Source organism: Myxine glutinosa, chromosome 11 (genome assembly GCF_964187855.1).
Source record: "Myxine glutinosa chromosome 11, kmMyxGlut1.1, whole genome shotgun sequence".
NCBI classification, from domain to species: Eukaryota; Metazoa; Chordata; class Myxini; order Myxiniformes; family Myxinidae; genus Myxine; species Myxine glutinosa.
The window spans coordinates 49,798,357-49,819,824 of NC_136271.1; the positions used below are offsets into that span (position 1 = coordinate 49,798,357).

The following is a 21,468-nucleotide window of genomic DNA, read 5'->3' on the forward strand; positions in this document are numbered from 1 at the left end:
TGGATCTTGGAGATGGCGTGAAGCTGGAAGGTGTGAAAACATTTTGTTACCTCGGAGACATGCTGAATGGAGAAGGTGGATCAGACTCGGCAACGGTTGCTCGAGTGAGATGTGCATGGAAGAAGTTTCGGGAACTGAGGGGCGTGCTGATGAGGAGGGGAGTGTCGTTGAAGCTGAAGGGAAAGGTGTATGTTGCATGTGTGAGATGTGTTATGATTTATGGGAGCGAGACATGGGTAATGAACGTAGAGCAGCAACGAAGGCTGGAAAGGGTGGAAATGCGAATGGTTCGGTGGATGTGTGGAGTATTGTTGAGAGAGAGGAAGACAAATGATGAATTGCGAAAGATGATGGGAATAGAGCCTGTGATTGATGCTGTGAAGAGAAACAGGTTGAAATGGTTTGGTCATGTGTTGAGGAAGGATGAAAGTGACTGGTTGAGAAGAGTGATGGAAATGAATGTAGAAGGAAGTAGAGGACGGGGAAGACCGAGAAAGACTTGGCTAAAGATGGTCGAATAAGAAATGCGGGCAAGGGGGTTAACAAGGGGAGATGCAGAAAATAGGGCAAAATGGAGAAGATTGTCATGGGGACCGCAAGGCTAACCCCCGCTCTAGCAGGGAAAATGGCCTTAAAATGCATGTTGTTGTTGTTGTTGTTGTTGTGAGGGAGACGTATAAGAGATAGAATTTTTTTTATTTTTAAGTGGAGTGAGTTGGAGAGGAAATTGAAAAAAGCCTTTTAAATTGGAAGAAAAACAGCGTGTTGTAAAATACCTTATTGAGTATTTAGCGTTTAAAGTGTAGACTTCAGATAAGCGTCACTAATTTGTACAGATAGAAACATCAAACCCACCCTCATGTCTGTGTAAAAATCACCAGTCCTATTATTTAATGTGTAAACCTTTGTAATCCGTCTTAAATGTGTCTTGAAGCACTCACAAGGTCAGGAGATGCCAAGTTTAGGCGGAAAAACATCGTCCCCGTCAGGAAACCGTGATTTGAGGGAAAACGTGTTTGCCCCTCCCACCAGCCTGGATATGGGCCAATGGTGAGAGGGAGGGGAGGGGCGCGAGCCGTCACCAGTGACGTCGGTGAGCGAAGATACAAGAGGTGTGTGCAACCAACATCGGGGAGAACTCGTCGGATGCAATGCTGAAATCGAGCGACAAAGTGAAAACCGCGCACATGTAGCAGACGCAGAACGGTTCGCACGTGGACGCAAAGAGACAAAACATGAAAAAATTCCTGATATTTATTCAGATTTTCCAAATATTAGGAATGATGCACTCCTCATTGAATTATACAACATTAAACAATGTATACTGAATGGTGGTGGTGGTTCGTATGCAGCCTGTGGCTGCTTGGTTACATCATTTTCTGGGTGCACAGCTGTGCCACTGCTGCAGTGCCCCCATTACCATTAAGCTGGTACTCATTTTGTCGACCTCGGAAAGATGACAGGCTGAGTCAACCCACGTGGTGCTATGTCAATGGCAAGACAGGGGCTCAAAATTAGGACCCTTAAGATCTCAAGCCAACCACCTTAACCGTTAACCCAACGCCAGGCTGGTTTTCTGGGTAAAACAACGACACAAAAGGTGATATGCAAAAATATGCAGAAAACTCAAAAACAGTGGAGAACCAAATTGCTGTCCCCCACCCCTCCTTCTCCTCCTGATTCCATCCCCTCTCCTCTTCCTACTTCCACTCCTTCTCCCCTCCCTCCCTCTTGCACCTTACGACCTCTTCCTCCCTCTTCCTTCTGCTGCTCCACTCTGCCCACCCCTCCTCCTACTGTTGCTGCTCCTCTCTCCTCTCCTTCCTTCTCTCCCCCCCCCCCCCCTTATCCCTCCTCTTCTTGCTCCCCACCTCCTTCTCCTTTTTCTTCTGCTGCTGCTGCCCGCCTCTCCTCTCCCCTTCTCACCACCCTCACCCACTGCTCCTCCTTCTGTTGTACCCCTCTCCTTTCCTCTCACTACTCCCTTCTCCTCCTCCTCCTCCTGCAAATGTAAAAATCAGAAGAAATTCAAACCTGGGGTTACGGCATCATGAGGTGCTCAAACTGTCAACAAGGCCTTCTGAGTTTCTCTAAACCAATGTTTTACTCCCCTACCTGTAAAGCAGTGCATTTAATACACTGAGGATTGACCCAACCCTGACGCTGATGTCAGGGTTAAGATGGTTCTTGAAAGCATAAACTTTCTGCAGGAACAGCGATTGTTCAGCCCAGAGAAAGCAGCGCAAAGAGCCTGGTCGTGGAGGCAGGTCACATTGACTTGGTTTTCGAATCAGATGTTCAGCCAGGGTCAGAAATCTCTCAATAACATCTTCACTTGAGTCTTCATGCAGGAGAGACAGCAACATGTCAGAAGAGACCTGTCAACACATTAACAAGCATGTCAATTCAAACGTTTATGAAGAAAACCATTACTTGGGGGAAATGTTTAACTTACGTCTTAAAATTGTTTAATTTAATTTTAAAATTGCTCCAATTGTGTCTGTAATCTACAAAACTGCAGCATGTCTTCAGCGGAAAGCACCCACCATGTAGCTGTTTTACAACTTTTACAATCAGTGTCATCTTTGCCAATTGTCCAGGCACCTGTTTTGGTCAACGACATAAATAAAATTTAAAAAAACACCTTTAGAGGCCATTTTTCCCCGCAAGCGGGGGTTGGCCTTTTTCGGGGTCCGTGGTTGTTGTTGTTTTTTGGGTCCCCTTTTTGGGCCAATTGTCCAGGCACCTGTTTGGGTCAACGACGTAACAGCACCAAAAAGACTTGCCTCCAGGTCCAACATCTCTGCCGTCATTGCTTCATCGCCAGAAAGATTGACGAGCAGCTTCAGCACCTGCACCTGCAGTTCAGTTCAAAGCAGTCATTGAGGACGTGTAAATGGAATTATCATTTTCAATTGAAGTTAATTTCTCAAAGACTTGATAAATGTTCCCATTTGCACACAATGTCTCAAATATATAAAGAACGAGTGCACATTGGGAACATTCCTTTCGCCCTTTTCGCATTCTCGGCTGAGCACATAACTTATGATGGTGGAATCTCAGGTTCAAATCCCACATACCAGGTTGATTTGTCAAATTGAGCTGCTGAGAAATTAAATGGATGATCCAACATAATAAAACTTCTGATTAAAAGTATTCCCATTTATAATCCCACGAGTGAGGTACCTGTGATATGCACGGGTGGGAAGCCAAAAGCAAACAAACGATGTGGATATGGTCGATGTTAAACCATGGAACCAATAAATTCCATAAATTCCACATTATTGTGCCACGTTCAGTCGAACGCCAGACATGGACAGCCGGTTCGTGAATGACTTGGGCAAAAGAACGGCGAATGGGAAATTATGAACCAATAAATTCCACATTCCTGTGCCACGTTCATTCTAACGTCAGACATGGACAGCCGGTTCGTGAATGACTTGGGCAAAAGAACGGCGAATGGGAAATTATGAACCAATAAATTCCACATTCCTGTGCCACGTTCAGTCTAACGTCAGACATGGACAGCCGGTTCGTGAATGACTTGGGCAAAAGAACGGCGAATGGGAAATTATGAACCAATAAATTCCACATTCCTGTGCCACGTTCAGTCTAACGTCAGACATGGACAGCCGGTTCGTGAATGACTTGTCTAAAAAACGTACCCGTCTGAATGGTTCTATACGCAGTCAATGGCGAATCTGCATATGGCGAATCCACGAATGTCACGGTTGGAAAGTAGAAACCCTCATGTCATTTCCTCATTCATATTTAAACTCAATATTGCTATATTTTAATTCCAAACAGCATCCTTCCCATCATAAATTAGTACCACAGTATTAATATAACAAAATACAATGTTAAATCACGATTGTATCGAGATATTATCAAACCGCTCATCATTGTCATCTGTTCACTTCCAGATTCGGGAACAGGTCCATGTCGATTGCATTTTAAAATCACAATTTTATTGAGGAATTTTATGAAACCTACCTACCATACGACACCCACTGGGACCCCAAAACGTTACACAGAAGGTTTGGCGGCGCTGGCCCCAAAACTGAGGGAGTAGTTTCGGGACGGACAAATGGAAACTCCCATTTTATAATATAGATTCAACTCCCAATGAACAAAGATCAGTTTCAGTCTCAACCATTTTGTGCAGAACAGTCATTTTACACCAAAGACCTACTGATGTTGAAAGATTATGCGAGTGCACTTGTTCTATTTTGCCCAAGATGTTAGTTAAACCAGTTTACCTCTCAAGAACTCATTTGCTCGTACACATTGTCGAGGCTTGTGAAAGAGCATGAGCAGAATGGAATGGAACAAAATGGAAAGGGTGAAGCACCAACAGCAGAGTAGAAGTGAGAGTGAGAGCGAGATCAATGGGAGAGGGAGAAGGCCACGTGGGGTGAACAAGCTGTAACAAAGCAAGAAGAAGATGAAGGGGAAAGCAGGGATGAAATGGAAAAAGAACAAACAAATCTCTTATCAGCTGTTCACCACCATCCCCCATCCAAAACCTTGATCTTTTCTACCCCCGTTAATTCACCCCCAGATCCACTTTTTTGAAATTCCGATTTCTTTCCTGGAAGTCCGAGCAGTGTCCATGTGTTTTATACCTCTCCCACCTCTCCCACCCCACCCACCCCTCCCCCCCCCCCCCCACCCCGCTATTAAAAAATATGTAAATACTGTATCGTTTTTATCAAAAATGAACAGCAAGACAAAGCACATGTTATAGTTCACTAGCAGAAGTACCCGGCATTGCCGGGCGGGGGAGGGGAGGGGGAAGAGGGGGAGAGCGAGCCCCTTGGTAAAGCGAGCGATTTTTTTTCATAGCGTCATAGCGTCATAGCGTCATAGCGATTTTTTTTTTCATAGCGTCATAGCGTCATAGCGTTCATAGCGTCATAGCGTTCATATCGTTCATAGCGTCATAGCGATTTTTTTTTTCATAGCGTCATAACGTCATATCGTTCATAGCGTTCATAGCGTTTCATAGCGTCATATCGTTCATAGCGTCATCGCGTTCATAGCGTTTCATAGCGTCATAGCGATTTTTTTTTTCATAGCGTCATAGCGTCATATCGTTCACAGCCTTCATCGCGTTTCATAGCGTCATAGCGTCATAGCGTTCATAGCGTCATCGCGTTCATAGCGTCATAGGGATTTTTTTTTTCATAGCGTCATAGCGTTCATAGCGTCATCACGTGATCGCTCTGAGCGAATCAGCGCCCACCTGCTCTGATTCCGTTGATTCCGTGCGCTGAAATGCGCTGAGGTAAATATGAATAAAAAATATGGATCGTCAAATATTTTGAGTTCGGCCATGTTCGTCCCAGGCTCAATGGCCATGTCTATGCCAAATATCAAGCACGTAAGCCTCTCCGTTTAGGAGTCTATCGGTAACATTACACACACACACACACACACACACACACACACACACACACACACACACACACACACACACACACACACACACACACACACACACACACACAAACTGTGTTTTATATATATATATTCCTCCAGTTTTCATTTATTAAATACATAATTGCTGTCTTCAAAGTAGAATTTGATAATTAATTTTTATAAATACTAGTGTGGCACTCGGTGGAGCGCATACATCCGCCAGGCTGAATAGTTTATGTTTTGTATCCCACTGATAGGCCTGAACTAGATCTGGACCTGAACCAAAATCGAATCGGTTTGTTCGTGTCACCTAAACAGCTCATCCACCAAGTTTTGTCATAACTCATCCATAACTTTTTGAAACATTATGCTATATATCGTTTTTGGCCTCATCTCTCAAGAGTGAAGAATCACTTTAAAAATTCCCGGATCAGGATCTGGATTCAGATCTTCACCAAAATTGAATCAATTCATCCTTGTCACACACCTGACCTGTCCACATCTTTTTGAGAAATCCCGCAATATATTGCTTTGGCCCCATCTCTCAATGGTGAGGAATCAATGTAAAAAAAAATTAGTATCCGGATCTGGATCTTCACCAAAACCTAATCATTTCATCCTTGTCAAAAACCCAGCCTCTCCACCAAACCCCATCCAAATCCGTCGACAACGTTTTGAGATATCCTGTTCAGAGACAGATAAACAAACAAACAGACAGGGATGAAAACATAACCTCCGTCCACCTTAGGTGGCGGAGGTAACAAGCAGTTGACAAACCTTATTCCTCAAAGCCCTAACTACAATATTTATAACACAGGTCCAGTTTATAATTACAGCACTGGATACATAGTCTCCCATCCATCCATCACAATAATCAGTTTTGCCATCCACCTTTTGAGCTACGTAAAATATAACTTACATTCTATACTGCTACCTAGATTACACCATCTCTTCTAAACATGACAAGTACAGACTGGACAGGTGGAAAGTCTGACATAAACTTCAAGTTGAAAATGCCATTAAAAAATCATTTAAGTTTTTCAACTCCAAATCTTTACCTGCTGCACGGTATTTGGGAGCTGTAGCATGGCCCATATGGCAGGCAGGTATGTGAAAAAGGAGTCATGAATCCGACCAGTCACAGTGACATTGGTGAGCACTCGCAGGGCGGCCAGCTGCACGTCCTCCAGGGCTCCAGCCTCCAAACCCCCTTCGAATACATCAACAACGTAGGCCTGTATGCCAGAAGGGAAAGACCACGGCAAGCAAACATCTTTCAGGTGTGCCTCACACAAAAGACAACTCGTTCAGGTTTCAGTTAACTATTTTAATTTAAAAGCAAGTGGAAAAGAGAAATAACCTGAAGATGTTTCTGGTTTTCCACATTCATGACGAGGTTGTTGAGGGCATTCAGAGCTTGGATTTGAAGTCTTTGCTCCGTGCTGTGTACATACCTGGCAATGATAGGTAGGCCAGACAGCTCCCTGATGGAGTTCTGAACAACGACACAAACAAGCAATTAATATTTTGCTGCGTGATTTTACTTTAGATAAAATACCACTTCTTCAGCCAGCAATTAATTTCCAAGCAGTGATAGAAAAATTGGGAAATCTAGTAAAACAATCTTATTCTTTTATGGCAGTAGAAAGTGCGTCCTCACAATACAGTGGAAGAAATGAGCAAATCTAGAAAAACAATCTTATTATTTTATGGCAGAAGAAAGTGCGTCCTCACAACACAGCACAACAAATGAGCTTAATGGTAAAAGTCTAGTAAAACAATCTTATTCTTTTATGGCAGAAGAAAGTGCGTCCTCACAACACAGTAGAACAAATGAGCTTAATGGTAAAAATCTCGTAAAACAATCTTATTCTTTTATGGCAGAAGAAAGTGCGTCCTCACAATACAGTAGAACAAATGAGCTTAATGGTAAAAATCTAGGAAAACAATCTTATACTTTTATGGCAGAAGAAAGTGCGTCCTCACAACACAGTAGAACAAATGAGCTTAATGGTAAAAATCTAGTAAAACAATCTTATTATTTTATGGCAGAAGAGTGCGTCCTCACAACACAGTAGAACAAATGAGCTTAATGGTAAAAATCTAGTAAAACAACCTTATTCTTTTATTGCAGAAGAAAGTGCGTCCTCACAATACAGTAGAACAAATGAGATGAATGGTAAAAATCTAGTAAACCAATCTTATTCTTTTATGGCAGAAGAAAGTGCGTCCTCACAATACAGTAGAACAAATGAGCAAATCTAGTAAAACAATCTTATTCTTTCATTGCAGAAGAAAGTGCGTCCTCACAATACAGTAGAACAAATGAGCTTAATGGTGAAAATCTAGTAAAACAATCTTATTCTTTCATTGCAGAAGAAAGTGCGTCCTCACAATACAGTAGAACAAATGAGCTTAATGGTAAAAATCTAGTAAACTAATCTTATTCTTTCATTGCAGAAGAAAGTGCGTCCTCACAATACAGTAGAACAAATGAGCTTAATGGTGAAAATCTAGTAAAACAATCTTATTCTTTTATGGCATAAGAAAGTGCGTCCTCACAATACAGTAGAACAAATAAGCTTAATGGTAAAAATCTAGTAAAACAATCTTATTCTTTTATGGCAGAAGAAAGTGCGTCCTCACAACATAGTAGAACAAATGAGCTTAATGGTAAAAATCTAGTAAAACAATCTTATTCTTTTCTGGCAGAAGAAAGTGCGTCCTCACAACACAGTAGAACAAATGAGATTAATGGTAAAAAATCTAGTAAAACAATCTTATTCTTTCATGGCAGAAGAAAGTGCGTCCTCACAATACAGCAGAACAAATGAGCTTAATGGTAAAAATCGAGTTAAACAATCTTATTCTTTCATGGCAGAAGAAAGTGCATCCTCACAATACAGTAGAACAAATGAGCTTAATGGTGAAAATCTAGTAAAACAATCTTATTATTTTATGGCAGAAGAAAGTGCGTCCTCACAATACAGTAGAACAAATGAGCTTAATGGTAAAAATCTAGTAAAACAATCTTATTATTTTATGGCAGAAGAAAGTGCGTCCTCACAATACAGCAGATCAAATGAGCTTAATGGCAAAAATCTAGTAAAACAATCTTATTATTTTATGGCAGAAGAAAGTGCGTCCTCACAATACAGTAGAACAAATGAGCTTAATGGTAAAAATCTAGGAAAACAATCTTATTATTTTATGGCAGAAGAAAGTGCGTCCTCACAATACAGTAGAACAAATAAGCTTAATGGTAAAAATCTAGTAAAACAATCTTATTCTTTTATGGCAGAAGAAAGTGCGTCCTCACAATACAGTAGAACAAATGAGCTTAATGGTAAAAATCTAGTAAAACAATCTTATTCTTTTATGGCAGAAGAAAGTGCGTCCTCACAATACAGTAGAACAAATAAGCTTAATGGTAAAAATCTAGCAAAACAATCTTATTATTTTATGGCAGAAGAAAGTGCGTCCTCACAATACAGTAGAACAAATAAGCTTAATGGTAAAAATCTAGTAAAACAATCTTATTCTTTTATGGCAGAAGAAAGTGCGTCCTCACAATACAGTAGAACAAATAAGCTTAATGGTAAAAATCTAGTAAAACAATCTTATTCTTTTATGGCAGAAGAAAGTGCATCCTCACAATACAGTAGAACAAATAAGCTTAATGGTAAAAATCTAGTAAAACAATCTTATTCTTTTTTGGCAGAAGAAAGTGCGTCCTCACAATACAGTAGAACAAATAAGCTTAATGGTAAAAATCTAGTAAAACAATCTTATTATTTTATGGCAGAAGAAAGTGCATCCTCACAATACAGTAGAACAAATAAGCTTCATGGTAAAAATCTAGTAAAACAATCTTATTCTTTTATGGCAGAAGAAAGTGCGTCCTCACAATACAGTAGAACAAATGAGCTTAATGGTAAAAATCTAGTAAAACAATCTTATTATTTTATGGCAGAAGAAAGTGCGTCCTCACAATACAGTAGAACAAATGAGCTTAATGGAATTGGAGGTTTCTTTGATTCGCTTTCAGAAATCTGTAAAAATTGATTTTAAACTACAAGACAACGGAAAGTTCGAATAAATATTTGTGCAGAAGAGGTGGTGGAGGGTTTAGACTTTAGAGGTGTGCACACTTGCCTCGAGTCTCGATCCAGCTATAAATGGTGCATGTCGTGGCAGACCCTGGTGTTTAATGGGCAGGGTGAGGCTGCAATGTGTGCACCGTCCATAGGAACCACGTTAAGCCGGAGCACTGTTTTTCGCAGGTTAGGTGAGTTATTGAAGTTTTTTTGGAAGGAGAAGGGGTTTATTGGAAGAAGATTTTTGTACCCATCCCTATGAGGAGTACTTGTGTCGTGGTTTTCAATTTTTGGACACGGAGGATGCATAGGGTGGACAAGATGGATACAGAAGAAAACTCCACAGAGGGAAACTGGAAAATTGGAAGAAGGAGGGATTTGAGGGGTGGGGAGAAGGGTGGTTAACAAGGGTAGAAAATATCATGGTGTTGGATTGGGGACGATCTGAGATGGTGGTGAACAGCTCATTAAGACCTGGAGGGAAGAATGAGATTGAAGAGAATGTGGAAGTTTATTCCACAGGTGGGGAAAAAAAGAGGAAAAAATGAGCGGACGTGACCAGTGATTCTGGATTTAGGTAGTTTCACCAGAAGGGAATTGATGTAGGACCACGTGCGCATTTCAGAAACAAGTGGGTCAGGGGCAAAGCACGGAAAGAGAAGAGGGTGCTAGACCAGAAAGGAGATGGTAGAAGAAAGAGACCCCCCAAACTGTCTGTGATGATGAAGTGATAGGCCCATAGACTCAGCTTCATCACAGGAGATTCCAATAATCCTAATGGCCTTGGTTTCCACGGCATCAAGCTGAGCAAGATGTGAGGCAGGGGAACCATCCCAGAGGGGAGAGCTGTACTCCATCAAGCTGCACATGAAGGCCTTGTCTTCTCCCCCAGACTATTTAATATTTTCATGCACAACATTCCACAACCGAGAACATACAAATAGCCTCATTTCGAGACATAACCATTCCCTCAACCCGTAGTAAAAGCAGCAAAGTCACAGTCCAACTCCGACCCTTCCTCAGCACCCTACAATCCTGGTTCATCATAAAACAGACTAAAAGTATACCCCTCCACCCATGAAAACAGGATGGCCACAACCCACAGCTTTTAGAGTACAAACATAGACTGAACGACACCACTGACGACACGTAAAACCTCTGGCAGATCGCCCCACACATAATAAAACATGTCACGGAAGACGGTGTAGTCCTGGCTCCACAAAGGTAAGAGCACAACCATTTAGATGTGTGAGATCTCTGGGTCGCTCACGGAAGGTTGATCGGCTACATCTGTGTCAGTCTGTTCGAGCAGAACTGACCAGGGCTAATCAACAACATTATCGAGATGTGTATCTGGTGCCTTTGGCCATGACGGAGGAGCGCAGGATACACGTCTTGCCACAACGGGACTCAGGATACACATCTCGCCACGATGGAGGGACGCAGGATACAAGTCTCGTCACGATGGAGGGACTCAGGATACAAGTCTCGTCACGATGGAGGGACGCAGGATACAGGTCTCGTCACGATGGAGGGACACAGGATACATGTCTCGCCACGATGGAGGGACACAGGATACGCATCTCGTCACAACAGAGGGACACAGGATACGCGTCTCGTCACGACAGAGGGACACAGGATGCACGTCTCGTCACGACAGAGGGACACAGGATGCATGTCTCGTCACGACAGAGGGACACAGGATACACATCTCGTCACGACAGAGGGACACAGGATACACATCTCGTCACGACAGAGGGACACATGATACACATCCCGTCACGACAGAGGGACACAGGATACACATCTCATCATGACAGAGGGACACAGGATACACATCTCGTCACGACAGAGGGACACAGGATACACATCTCATCATGACAGAGGGACACATGATACACATCCCGTCACGACAGAGGGACACAGGATACACATCTCATCACGACAGAAGGACACAGGATACACATCTCGTCATGACAGAGGGACACATGATACACATCCTGTCACGACAGAGGGACACAGGATACACATCTCGTCACGACAGAGGGACACATGATACACATCCCGTCACGACAGAGGGACACAGGATGCGTGTTGCGTCACGATGGAAGGACGCAGGATGCATATCATGCCAAGGCGAAAGGAAGCAGGATGCTGTCATGCCGCAACGGAAGGAAGCAGGAAGCAGGTGAACCGGAATCATTTCACGATTGGTTTCAAATAAATTGTTTCCATAGCAGCAAAAGTAGGAAAAACCGATCAACCTTCAGTTGGTAAAATGCATCATGACACCTCTTGCTTTGTATGGTTTAAACACCTGAGCATTGTAACCGATAACATTGATGAGAAAAAGCATTTATCGATCATAATGTGAATTGCACTCTTGACATCTTGCCTGAGAGCCGGTGAACGCAGCACTGTTTGCGAGCGTTACGAGGATCCGTTCGGCGAGGTCATCATCTGGCGACTGCTGGCCATCAATGTCTCGCAGGATGTGTATGAGTGGACCCAAGTACTTTGGGGACAACGTTCCTGGACTGCTGTTTGCCAATGCTGCAGCCTCTGGGTGGAGGTTCATGGAGATGATGAGGATGAGGCATAGTCGGTGGTAGTAGGAGCAGTCAAAGTAGTAGTTGTGGCCAGAGTAGTTGTGGTAGTAGTAGGGGTAGTAGTAGTAGTTGTGGTAGTAGTGCTTTTGTTGGAAAGGTTACAGAGATTTGCGTTCAGAGCTCATGAAAGCTCAGGCAAACATATGTTCCCAGTTTAATGTCGCTCAATTCCTCATCTCTGCAAGTCCATGGTTTGAACTACAGTAGACAAGGTAGAGCATTTTGAAGAGAAAGCACTACCAAGACAGATAAGGGGAAGGTAAAAGAACGCCAAAGAACACCAAAAAAAAGAATGCCAAATAACACATTTATACAAATAAGAGCAAAGTATCTTGTGGGGAGACTGTACAAAGTGCATCATTTATAGTCCAGGTTTCCTTAAACTTTTGAACAGTGTTACTATATTCTGCCGCCTTGTACTCCGAAATAATGCGTGAGCGTATTAAGCCCTTCAGACATACAGAACTGTGTTCCACCACATCTTTCTCAAATTTTGCCTTCCTGGTTTTATATATTGCCATTTTTGCACAGGCTAAAATAAACTTAACAAGGAGATCTCGTGACTTGCTTAGTTTCTTTACCGGGTGCCCGATGATAAAAAGTGTTGGAGAGAAGTGAAGCCAGAAGCGCAAGAGAAGATTTTTCATCAGTAAGAACACTGGTTCAAGACGGTGGCATTGAAGGTATATGTGAAATATAGTTTCCCTTTCACCACAAAAGCAGCAATCCTCTGAGAAGTTAGTGAAATGCCGCATCATAGATCCAGAGCTCAGTGCACCATGTAGCAACCTCCAACTTAAGTCTGCCATCATTCTTGGCGTTGGGTAGAGATAGAGTGAATCCCAACGTGGATGAACAGTCGAAGGAAGTGGAAGAGTCTCACGCCAGGGAGTATCCAGTCGGGTTGCAAGAGCTATATAATGGAGCGAGTGGATCACTAGCAGGTATATATTTTTCCTTGATAGCCCACAGAACGACATTTCCACTGTGCCAGGGGTCTTACTCATATTGTTTGCAGGTATTGGCTGAGAGAGCTCGCAACATCGTGGTCGGATTTTAAAATCCATGGAGTTACCGATGGACATCTGTCCAGATCCATCACCCTCTTTGGGATTCTCTAGATATTCCAGACAATCGGGAGGCAAGGAGCTTTTGACCTCTTCAAGTATCCTGGAGGGGATCCTGATTGTCCTCAGGCCCATTTTCGCTGCGAGTTCCTTGGGTAAAAGCGTTCTCTTACCATCGTTCAGAAGGTCTCCCACTGTGGATATGCTACCAGCTAAGAGGCTCCTTCTTACTGAAAAGGAAGCCAGAGTTGGGCCCTGTAGAAGAGGGTTGAGAATGAGCGGTTCTTCTAACAGGTCCTTGCCTGGATAAGGAACTGTTCTTTGTATGTCGACTACATTCCAAGCCTTCAGCATTTCTTGATAAAAAGGAGGCAATGTAGCACTAGACAGGCTCCGAGATGTAATGATGAAAAGTTTCCTTTTGTACCCAAGATTGAGCACTTTGCTGAAGAAGTATGATGCCAGTGAGCACCATTGCGGTGCAGGGTTCACATGTAGGTAACGTTGTATGGTCTTCAGCCTGGATGCGTGGTAGTGGCTTCGAAGGCAGGGAAAAGACTGTCCACCTTCTGAAAAAGGCAAGCTCAGAATGCCCAGGGAAACCCAGTGTTTACCATTCCAAAAGTAGTCCAGTAGCTTCCTCTGCATCTTAACCAGAAACTCCTCTGGAGTGCTTATGCAAGAGAGCCTGAATACTAACTTCGGAATTATAAACCGTTTAATAAGGAGTGTTTTTCCCCTCAGAGACAGGACTTTTAGTAGTCCACTCCAGTCTCTCAACTTTACTTCGATCTTGTCCCCTAAAGTGTTCCAGTTAATGAGTGGTGAGGACCCATGGGAAGTGGATAAGTGCACCCCCAAATATTTGAGCTCATTGCGACTCCAGGTCAATTTCTGAAAAAGTGTTGGTAACTCCTTTACCTGCATTTGTCCAATTAGAAGCCCCGAGCTTTTCCTCCAATTGATTGTAGCAGACGATGCTGCTGAATAGACCTGCTGACAATCATAAACTATTTGCATATCCCTTGCATTACTGGCAAACACGAGAACATCATCTGCATATGCAGAAAGTTTGAGGTTGACCCTGTTGTGTGGCACCACAATGCCAGTTAGCCTTCTTCTCATCAAACAAAGGAAGGGTTCGATACATAGGGAATATAATTGGCCGGACAGGGGACATCCTTGTCTTATTCCTCTCTCAAATGGAAAGGGCGCGAGCAAGAAACCGTTGACTTTGACTAGGCATTCTGCCGACATGTACAACGTCTGAATCATGCCTACAAATCTCCTCCCCAACCCAAATGTTAGCAAGGTTTCAAACAGATACTCATGATTCATCTGGTCAAAGGCTTTCTCCTGATCCAAGGAAAGAAATCCGACTTGAGTCCGAGTCATGTCCGCATACTGTATCAGGTCTCTGACAAGGGATATGTTGTCATGTATTGTCCTGCCTGGAATGGCATAAGATTGGTCCGGCTGACTAATTTTGTCAGGACTGGTCCGAGACGGAGTGACAACATTTTAGCCATGACCTTATAATCCACACACAGCAGAGACACAGGGCGGTAATTCTTCAAGTCTCTCAAGTCACCCTCCTTGGGAATCAAGACCAGCATCGCTCGATGCCAAGAAAGGGGCATTATACCTGTATCACATGCTTCCTGAGCTACGCTTAGGTAATCAGGTCCAACCAAGTCCCATACTTTTGTGTAGAATTCACATGATAAGCCATCCATGCCAGGGGATTTATCTCTTGATAGGCTGTGCAGGGTGGTTTTCAATTCTTCCAGAGATAATGGAGTCTCCAGCTGCTCCCGGTCTTCTAGAGGCTTCAGGAAGACTAATCCACAAAGTGCCACCTGCACCTGCATCTGTGCTCTTACCCGAATACAGCTGAGCGTAAAAGGCTCTAATTCGTTTTTGAACACCCTCAGAGCCATTGAGCAAGAGACCATCTTCTGCGAGAACACTCGCTATAGTCCTGAATTGACCTTTGCGTTTTTCCACCCCTTTGAGATAATTCAGGACATATTCATCCTCAGAAATAAACTGCAAACGAGAGCGCACATACGCCCCTCGTGCCTTCACACGACTACATGCTTTAAGGGTGCTCTTTTTTTCTTGGTATGCCTGCAGTTCAGGAGGGGTAAGTGTGGCCAGGTGCTTCTCAAGGTGCAGCAGTTCCTCTTCCAGTCTTTTGATCCCTAACCCAAGTGTTTTGCTCGATCCACACGAGTATTCCTGACACAGCAATTTCAATCGTACCTTGCCTACATCCCACCAGAATCCAAGTGAGCAAAAATCTCCTTTTTTATTCCTCCAGGCTTGCCAAAATTCAAAAAGATTGACAAAAAGGCTTCATCCTGACTTAAAGCATTGTTCAGGTGCCACAAGCCAGGGCCTCGCCTTGTTTCCGCCAGGGAAAACTTAATCCAGGCCAAGTTGTGATCTGTGAAATGGGCAACTTTTATGCCGGAGTCACTGACAATCTTACACCAACGGTGAGACACGTAAATTCTATCGAGCCGGGATTGTGATATATGACCACCTCTGATACTCGTATACGTGAATGTTCTGTCTGTGGGGTGTTGTATGTGCCAAGTATCCCTCAAGTTTAACAGTGTTATGGTTTGTTGTAATATTTTTACAGAGGGATTATGCGGCTCCTGACCTATTCGATCAAGGGAGGGGTTTAGAGTGCAATTAAAGTCTCCTCCAAGAATTACACACTCTTCACCAGGCAAGGTGAGCATGAATCTCTGCAACCGGTTGAAGAAAATCCCCCTTGCAACTCCTACACAAGGTGCATAAATGTTTATGAAATTGACAACAAATTCTTCAAACTTTGCTTTTATATGTAGCAACCGCCCCACACTGGCTTCCTTTACGACAAGTATTTCAGGTTTCCTCTTTGGTGAAAAGAGGGTAGCCACTCCAAAAGATGTGTCCGTTAGGTGACTGAAAAAGGCCAAGCCTTCCCATTGGTTTTCCCATCGGGATGCAGCCTCTGGGGTCGTGTGGGTTTCCTGCAAAAAGGTTACTTCAAGTTTTTCCTTCACACAGAATGACAATACCTGGTGCACACGGAATGCATCCTTACAGCCATTGACATTCAATGATCCTATTCGTAAGTTTGATGTCATTATTGTATTGAGAGTTTTGTTTCTGTGAAATTCATCCTCCTAAACGAATTTATATTCAGGCCCGTAACTCAACAACTTTGCTAGAAACTTCCTGACTTGGGCTTGTTCGGCCGAGCCTGAAGTCCTTGTTTTATGTCCCTCTCTCCTTAGTGTATACAAGGAATGCACTAGCAAGTCATAATCTTTCCACCGTTTCAGCGCATTTTCCACTTTCTTCCTGCTATGCAAGCTTTGTTCCAGGAACTCGAGTATCTCCTGGCTGGGAATGCAGGAATGGCGTCCTGCAGGTAGGTCTGTCTCTAAACCAGTCAGTGACCCTTGATAGTCTTCCCCATCACCAATACTTTCCTCATCATCGCTGTCTGGAGGTTCAGATCCTTCTCCTTTGGTGTACTTGTACAATGTGTCAAGTCTTCTGCCATGTCGTCTCTCAAGGCTGACTTGGCATAATCTTCTGGCGCAGAGGAACGCTCCTTTCGCTCTGATGCGGCGGACGTTGCTACACCTGTGGGAATGGATGCCTCCTCCTCAGTTGGTATAGGAGATCCAACCTTTTGGGGTCGTAAAATAGAGATGTGCTCAACTATTCCCCTTTCTGCGCCAACAGTGAGTGAAGTGACATCACCTGAGATGTCGGTCAGTGCCAGCAACTTTATTGATGCTTGTGTGTCTGGTTCCCTCTCTCTGTCTGTCCCACCGATGAATGCTACTTCAGAATCCTTTGAAACTTCGGTGTTAATCCTTCGGTTCAGAACTGCTCTTGTAGATGTTTCAATCCCTGGTTTATTTTGAAGCTTCGTTGCAGTTGTTATTATTGGATGCATTTTCTCAGGAGCCAACATCACAGTATCATTTGGCCCTGTCAAGTCAGATACCTCTAGGTTGTTTGTCTTTTCCGTGCTGGGTTTACTACCTGACGGTCTCCCTTCCTGTTCATTCTTCAAACTGTCTTTGGGTGGATCTGAGAGAGAAGACTCTCCATATCCTGTCGTTTGATGAATAGTTTCCTCTTCTTCTTCTTCTTCTTCCATTTCTTCAGATTGGGTTACCACTCTTTTCTCCTTCAGAATACTAGGCTTTACAAATCCCTTTGACACATTACTTCCCGTGTCATCCTCAATTGTACCAGGGTGTTCCGTGGTCCCATCCTCTGCGGGTTCTGATTTCCTCTTCTGTGCTCTCTTTGCCTTCCCTGCTCCCACTGCCTGCCATTGATTTATGGCAGCAGAAGAGTTGGGATGAGAAGCTGGTATAGAACTTTCTTGAGGGTCCACTGCCTTCGAGCACAAAGGAGCAACCGCCTCTCTTAGGTTACCTACAGTGACGCTGGGATCCTCTCGAGGCTGATCTGGACGTTGAGGAGCTGCAACCTCTTTAATGATGGTGGGGCAGTCTGCTCTCCTGTGATCCTTCGCTTTGCATACAAAACAACGGGGTTCGTTTGTCATATAAAACACCCTGTAATTCTTTCCGTCAAAAGGAATAACAAACGACCCCTCACATTCAGCCTCCTTTCCCAATTCAATGGATACTTGTCTTTTAAAAGACCAGACATGTAGGGAGGGCTCATGACAGCCCAAAGACACAGGCTTGATGGGTGATCTCAACACTCCCAGTCGTTCCAGGAAAGGCACCACGACATTGTCAGGCACGTAAGGGGGTATATTAGATATAATTATCCTTGTACCAAGACTTGAGAGTGGCTCGACTTGTACAAAGAGTCCTCCCACACTAATCCCTTTCTCAATGGCTTTGTTTGCTGCAGCCTCTGAGTTAAGAAAGAACACAGCTTGTCCATACATTTTCGAGGCTGCAACTATCGTTGCTGGATCAACCACACTAGCGAGTGCGTTCACATAGGCCTCTATTTGGGTGATTTGTCCCAACTCGCATTTCACCCCGTGCTTCCTTGTTAACGCCTTAAACGGGTGGGCAGGGCGGTTCCCACCTGCACCAGAGGTAGTGGCGGCCATTTTTGCCCACGTACCATCCAGAGGCATGATTACTATTAACGGTATATTTCCCGTCAAATGAAAATGGAAAAAAAATATCAATGAGCTCGTTCGCGAGCCTCTGCTTATTTCAACACGACCGGACGGTATGCTGATGATTAACTCAAAAGGATAATCAAACGCGCATTGAGCAAATAACTTATCGGCTTAATCGCCAAAACTATGCAAATATAGCACAGAAAGTCAAGGGTCATTAAGCAAAAACAAGGAAGTCAAACAGTTTGTGATACGCCACAAATCGGGCGCGGCAAATCTAGTCCCACACGGGTGCGGCCGCAGGCCGCGGCTAGGCCCAAACACAAAAGGACTAATAACTCAAACGGGACGTCAAAGTAAAATAACAAAATGAACCAACTCGGTTCAAATAACCCAAATAAACCAAAAATACAAACGAAAACGGAAGAGGATGAGAAGGAAATGTCGAAAATAGCACGGCTCGAGGAGCAGAAAAATGGCGTGGCATAGTAGTAGTAGTAGTAGTAGTAGTAGTGGTAGTAGTAGTAGTAGTTATTGTGGTAGCAATAGTAGTAGTCGGAGTAGTAGAAGAAGTTGTTATGGTCGTAATATTAGTAGTTATTATGGTAGTAATAGTAGTAGTTGTTATGGTGGTAATAGTAGTAGTTGTTATGGTAGTAATAGTAGTAGTTGTTATGGTAGTAATAGTAGTAGTTGTTATGGTAGTAATAGTAGTAGTAGTAGTAGTAGTTGTTATTGTAGTAATAGTAGTAGTAGTCGGAGTAGTAGTTGTAGTAGTCGGAGTAGTAGTTGTAGTAGTCGGAGTAAGAGTTGTAGTACAGTAGTCGGAGTAGTAGTCGGGCAAGCAAAAGGAACAACAACAAAAGATCATCAATAACGGTAAAGCTCAAATAACAAACACAACTAATAAAAGTGCATCGACACACGAACCAAGCCAAGGTGATCCCAGTGAAGGCGGTTTTGTGCGATCGCTGCTCGAAGCTGCGAAGCAGGTAATACATCGCACCCACACCGGTGGCTGCCAGGCCAAGGACGCACAGGGCCTTGTTGGTTAATAACATGATGTGTCCTGTAAAACACAATATGGTAGCGAATAGCGAGGTCACCGAGGTGCACCGACACAAATCTCCGTACGGAACAGATCAACATGATCGATGATCATACCCGGAACACAACAATCCATCCCCGTGAGCGCCTGCTGCGAATCAGCACACACTGGAGGACATTTTAGGATTGCACCAAACATACAAACGGAGATTATAAATTACTAGCCGAAACCCGTGGAACATCCACGGAAGGGAGGATGTGGTGTATGGATAGAGTGTACCATTATGGATGGCATAGGGGATTTGCTTGTCCGAGTAAGAGTTAGGAAGAAAGATGAGAATGAAGAGTGTGTATATGAACAACCATCGCCGACACCGGCACAAATGCATGCTCTGGATTGTCCACTCTGTGGACCGCTTGCTTTCGCCTTCGCCTGTCCAATCAGCGGCCGGCTTGCTTCGCCTTCGCCCAGCAGACGCCAATACGATGGCGTCGTAAGATGGCGTCGTATTGGCAGTTAATCGGATGCTTTTGGGCCCCAACGTCGGCTAATTCAGATTTTTCGAGTATGGCTGTACGTGATAAACAAAGAGTGCGGTTCGTAGATCGTAAATCCATTAGTGCCGTGGGCATCGGGTCACTGGGTGCGGCGTAAAAGGGATAACAAAGTCGAGTCCTTACGCTATTATTATATAGACGAGCTGAAACCCGTGGAACATCCACGGAAGGGAGGATGTGGTGTATGGATAGAGTGTACCATTATGGATGGCATAGGGGAGCGCTCATGGGATCTTCTTCTTCTGTTAAGCTCCAATTTTTTCTCTTTAAGTTAGGTCCAATCAGTCCTCTCTGCTCGAAGTGCTCAGGCCATGCCTTCCCGCTCTCATACTTTTATTTCCGTTCGGTGTAGCAAGAGATTGACATATCGTTCGTCTGTTTTCAGCTCGTTATCTTTAAGCTTCCTTACGTCTTGCCACCTGCTACACCTCTCTGAGTTACGAGGATTTATGCAACACACCCTGAGTATCGCAACGTCACTCCATTTAACTTTATTAAAATGACGATAAAGACGTTTCCTTATTTATCCTGATTTAAAATGTTCAAGGGAATAAAAAGACCATTTGGTTCACACCACCCATGTTCACACCACATGACTGTCCAATCAGCGGACGGCTTGCTTCGCCTTCGCCCAGCAGACGCCAATATGATGGCGTCGTAAGATGGAGTCGTATCAGCAGTTAATCGGATGCTTTTGGGCCCCAACGTCGGCTAATTCAGATTTTTCGAGTATGGCTGTACGTGATAAACAAAGAGTGCGGTTCGTAGATCGTAAATCCATTAGTGCCGTGGGCATTGGGTCACTGGGTGCGGCGTAAAAGGGATAACAAAGTCGAGTCCTTACGCTATTATTATATAGACGAGCCGAAACCCGTGGAACATCCATGGAAGGGAGGATGTGGTGTATGGATAGAGTGTACCATTATGGATGGCAAAGGGGAGCGCTCATGGGATCTTCTTCTTCCGTTAAGCTCCAATTTTTTCTCTTTAAGTTAAGTCCAATCAGTCCTCTCTGCTGGAAGTGCTCAGGCCATGCCTTCCCGCTCTCATACTTTTATTTCCGTTCGGTGTAGAAAGAGATTGACATATCGTTCGTCTGTTTTCAGCTCGTTATCTTTAAGCTTCCTTACATCTCGCCACCTGCTACACCTCTCTGAGTTACGAGGATTTATGCAACGCACCCCGAGTATCGCAAAGTCACTCCATTTAACTTTATTAAAATGACGATAAAGACGTGAAACCCATGGAACATCCACGGAAGGGAGGATGTGGTGTATGGATAGAGTGTACCATTATGGATGGCATCGGGGAGCGCTCATGGGATCTTCTTCTTCCGTTAAGCTCCAATTTTTTCTCTTTAAGTTAAGTCCAATCAGTCCTCTCTGCTCAAAGTGCTCAGGCCATGCCTTTCCGCTCTCATACTTTTATTGCCGTTCGGTGTAGAAAGGGATTGACATATCGTTCGTCTGTTTCAGCTCGTTATCTTTAAGCTTCCTTACGTCTCGCCACCTGCTACACCTCTCTGAGTTACGAGGATT

At 43.8% G+C, this 21,468-nt stretch overlaps 1 protein-coding gene across 1 annotated transcript; it reads right to left on the reverse strand.

Annotated features, from left to right (window-relative positions):
• Positions 1-1,839: 1,839 nt before the first annotated feature.
• Positions 1,840-19,508, reverse strand: LOC144894180 (armadillo repeat-containing protein 10-like). Its single transcript, XM_078786268.1, has 7 exons — positions 19,490-19,508; positions 19,252-19,394; positions 11,914-12,210; positions 6,782-6,916; positions 6,480-6,656; positions 2,787-2,858; positions 1,840-2,378 (listed from the first exon to the last, which is right to left on the reverse strand). Exons 1-7 carry the CDS (start codon positions 19,506-19,508, stop codon positions 2,112-2,114), a joined length of 1,110 nt encoding a protein of 369 aa, XP_078642394.1. The 3' UTR covers positions 1,840-2,111.
• Positions 19,509-21,468: the final 1,960 nt, after the last annotated feature.

Excerpts from the sequence above, each read along its gene's own strand:
- LOC144894180 (XM_078786268.1), bottom strand. Across the intron at positions 2,859-6,479 it reads TCCCAAATACCGTGCAGCAG|GTGCAGGTGCTGAAGCTGCT; the intron begins GTAAAGATTTGG and ends ACTGAACTGCAG. Across the intron at positions 2,379-2,786 it reads CAGAGATGTTGGACCTGGAG|GTCTCTTCTGACATGTTGCT; the intron begins GCAAGTCTTTTT and ends ATGTGTTGACAG.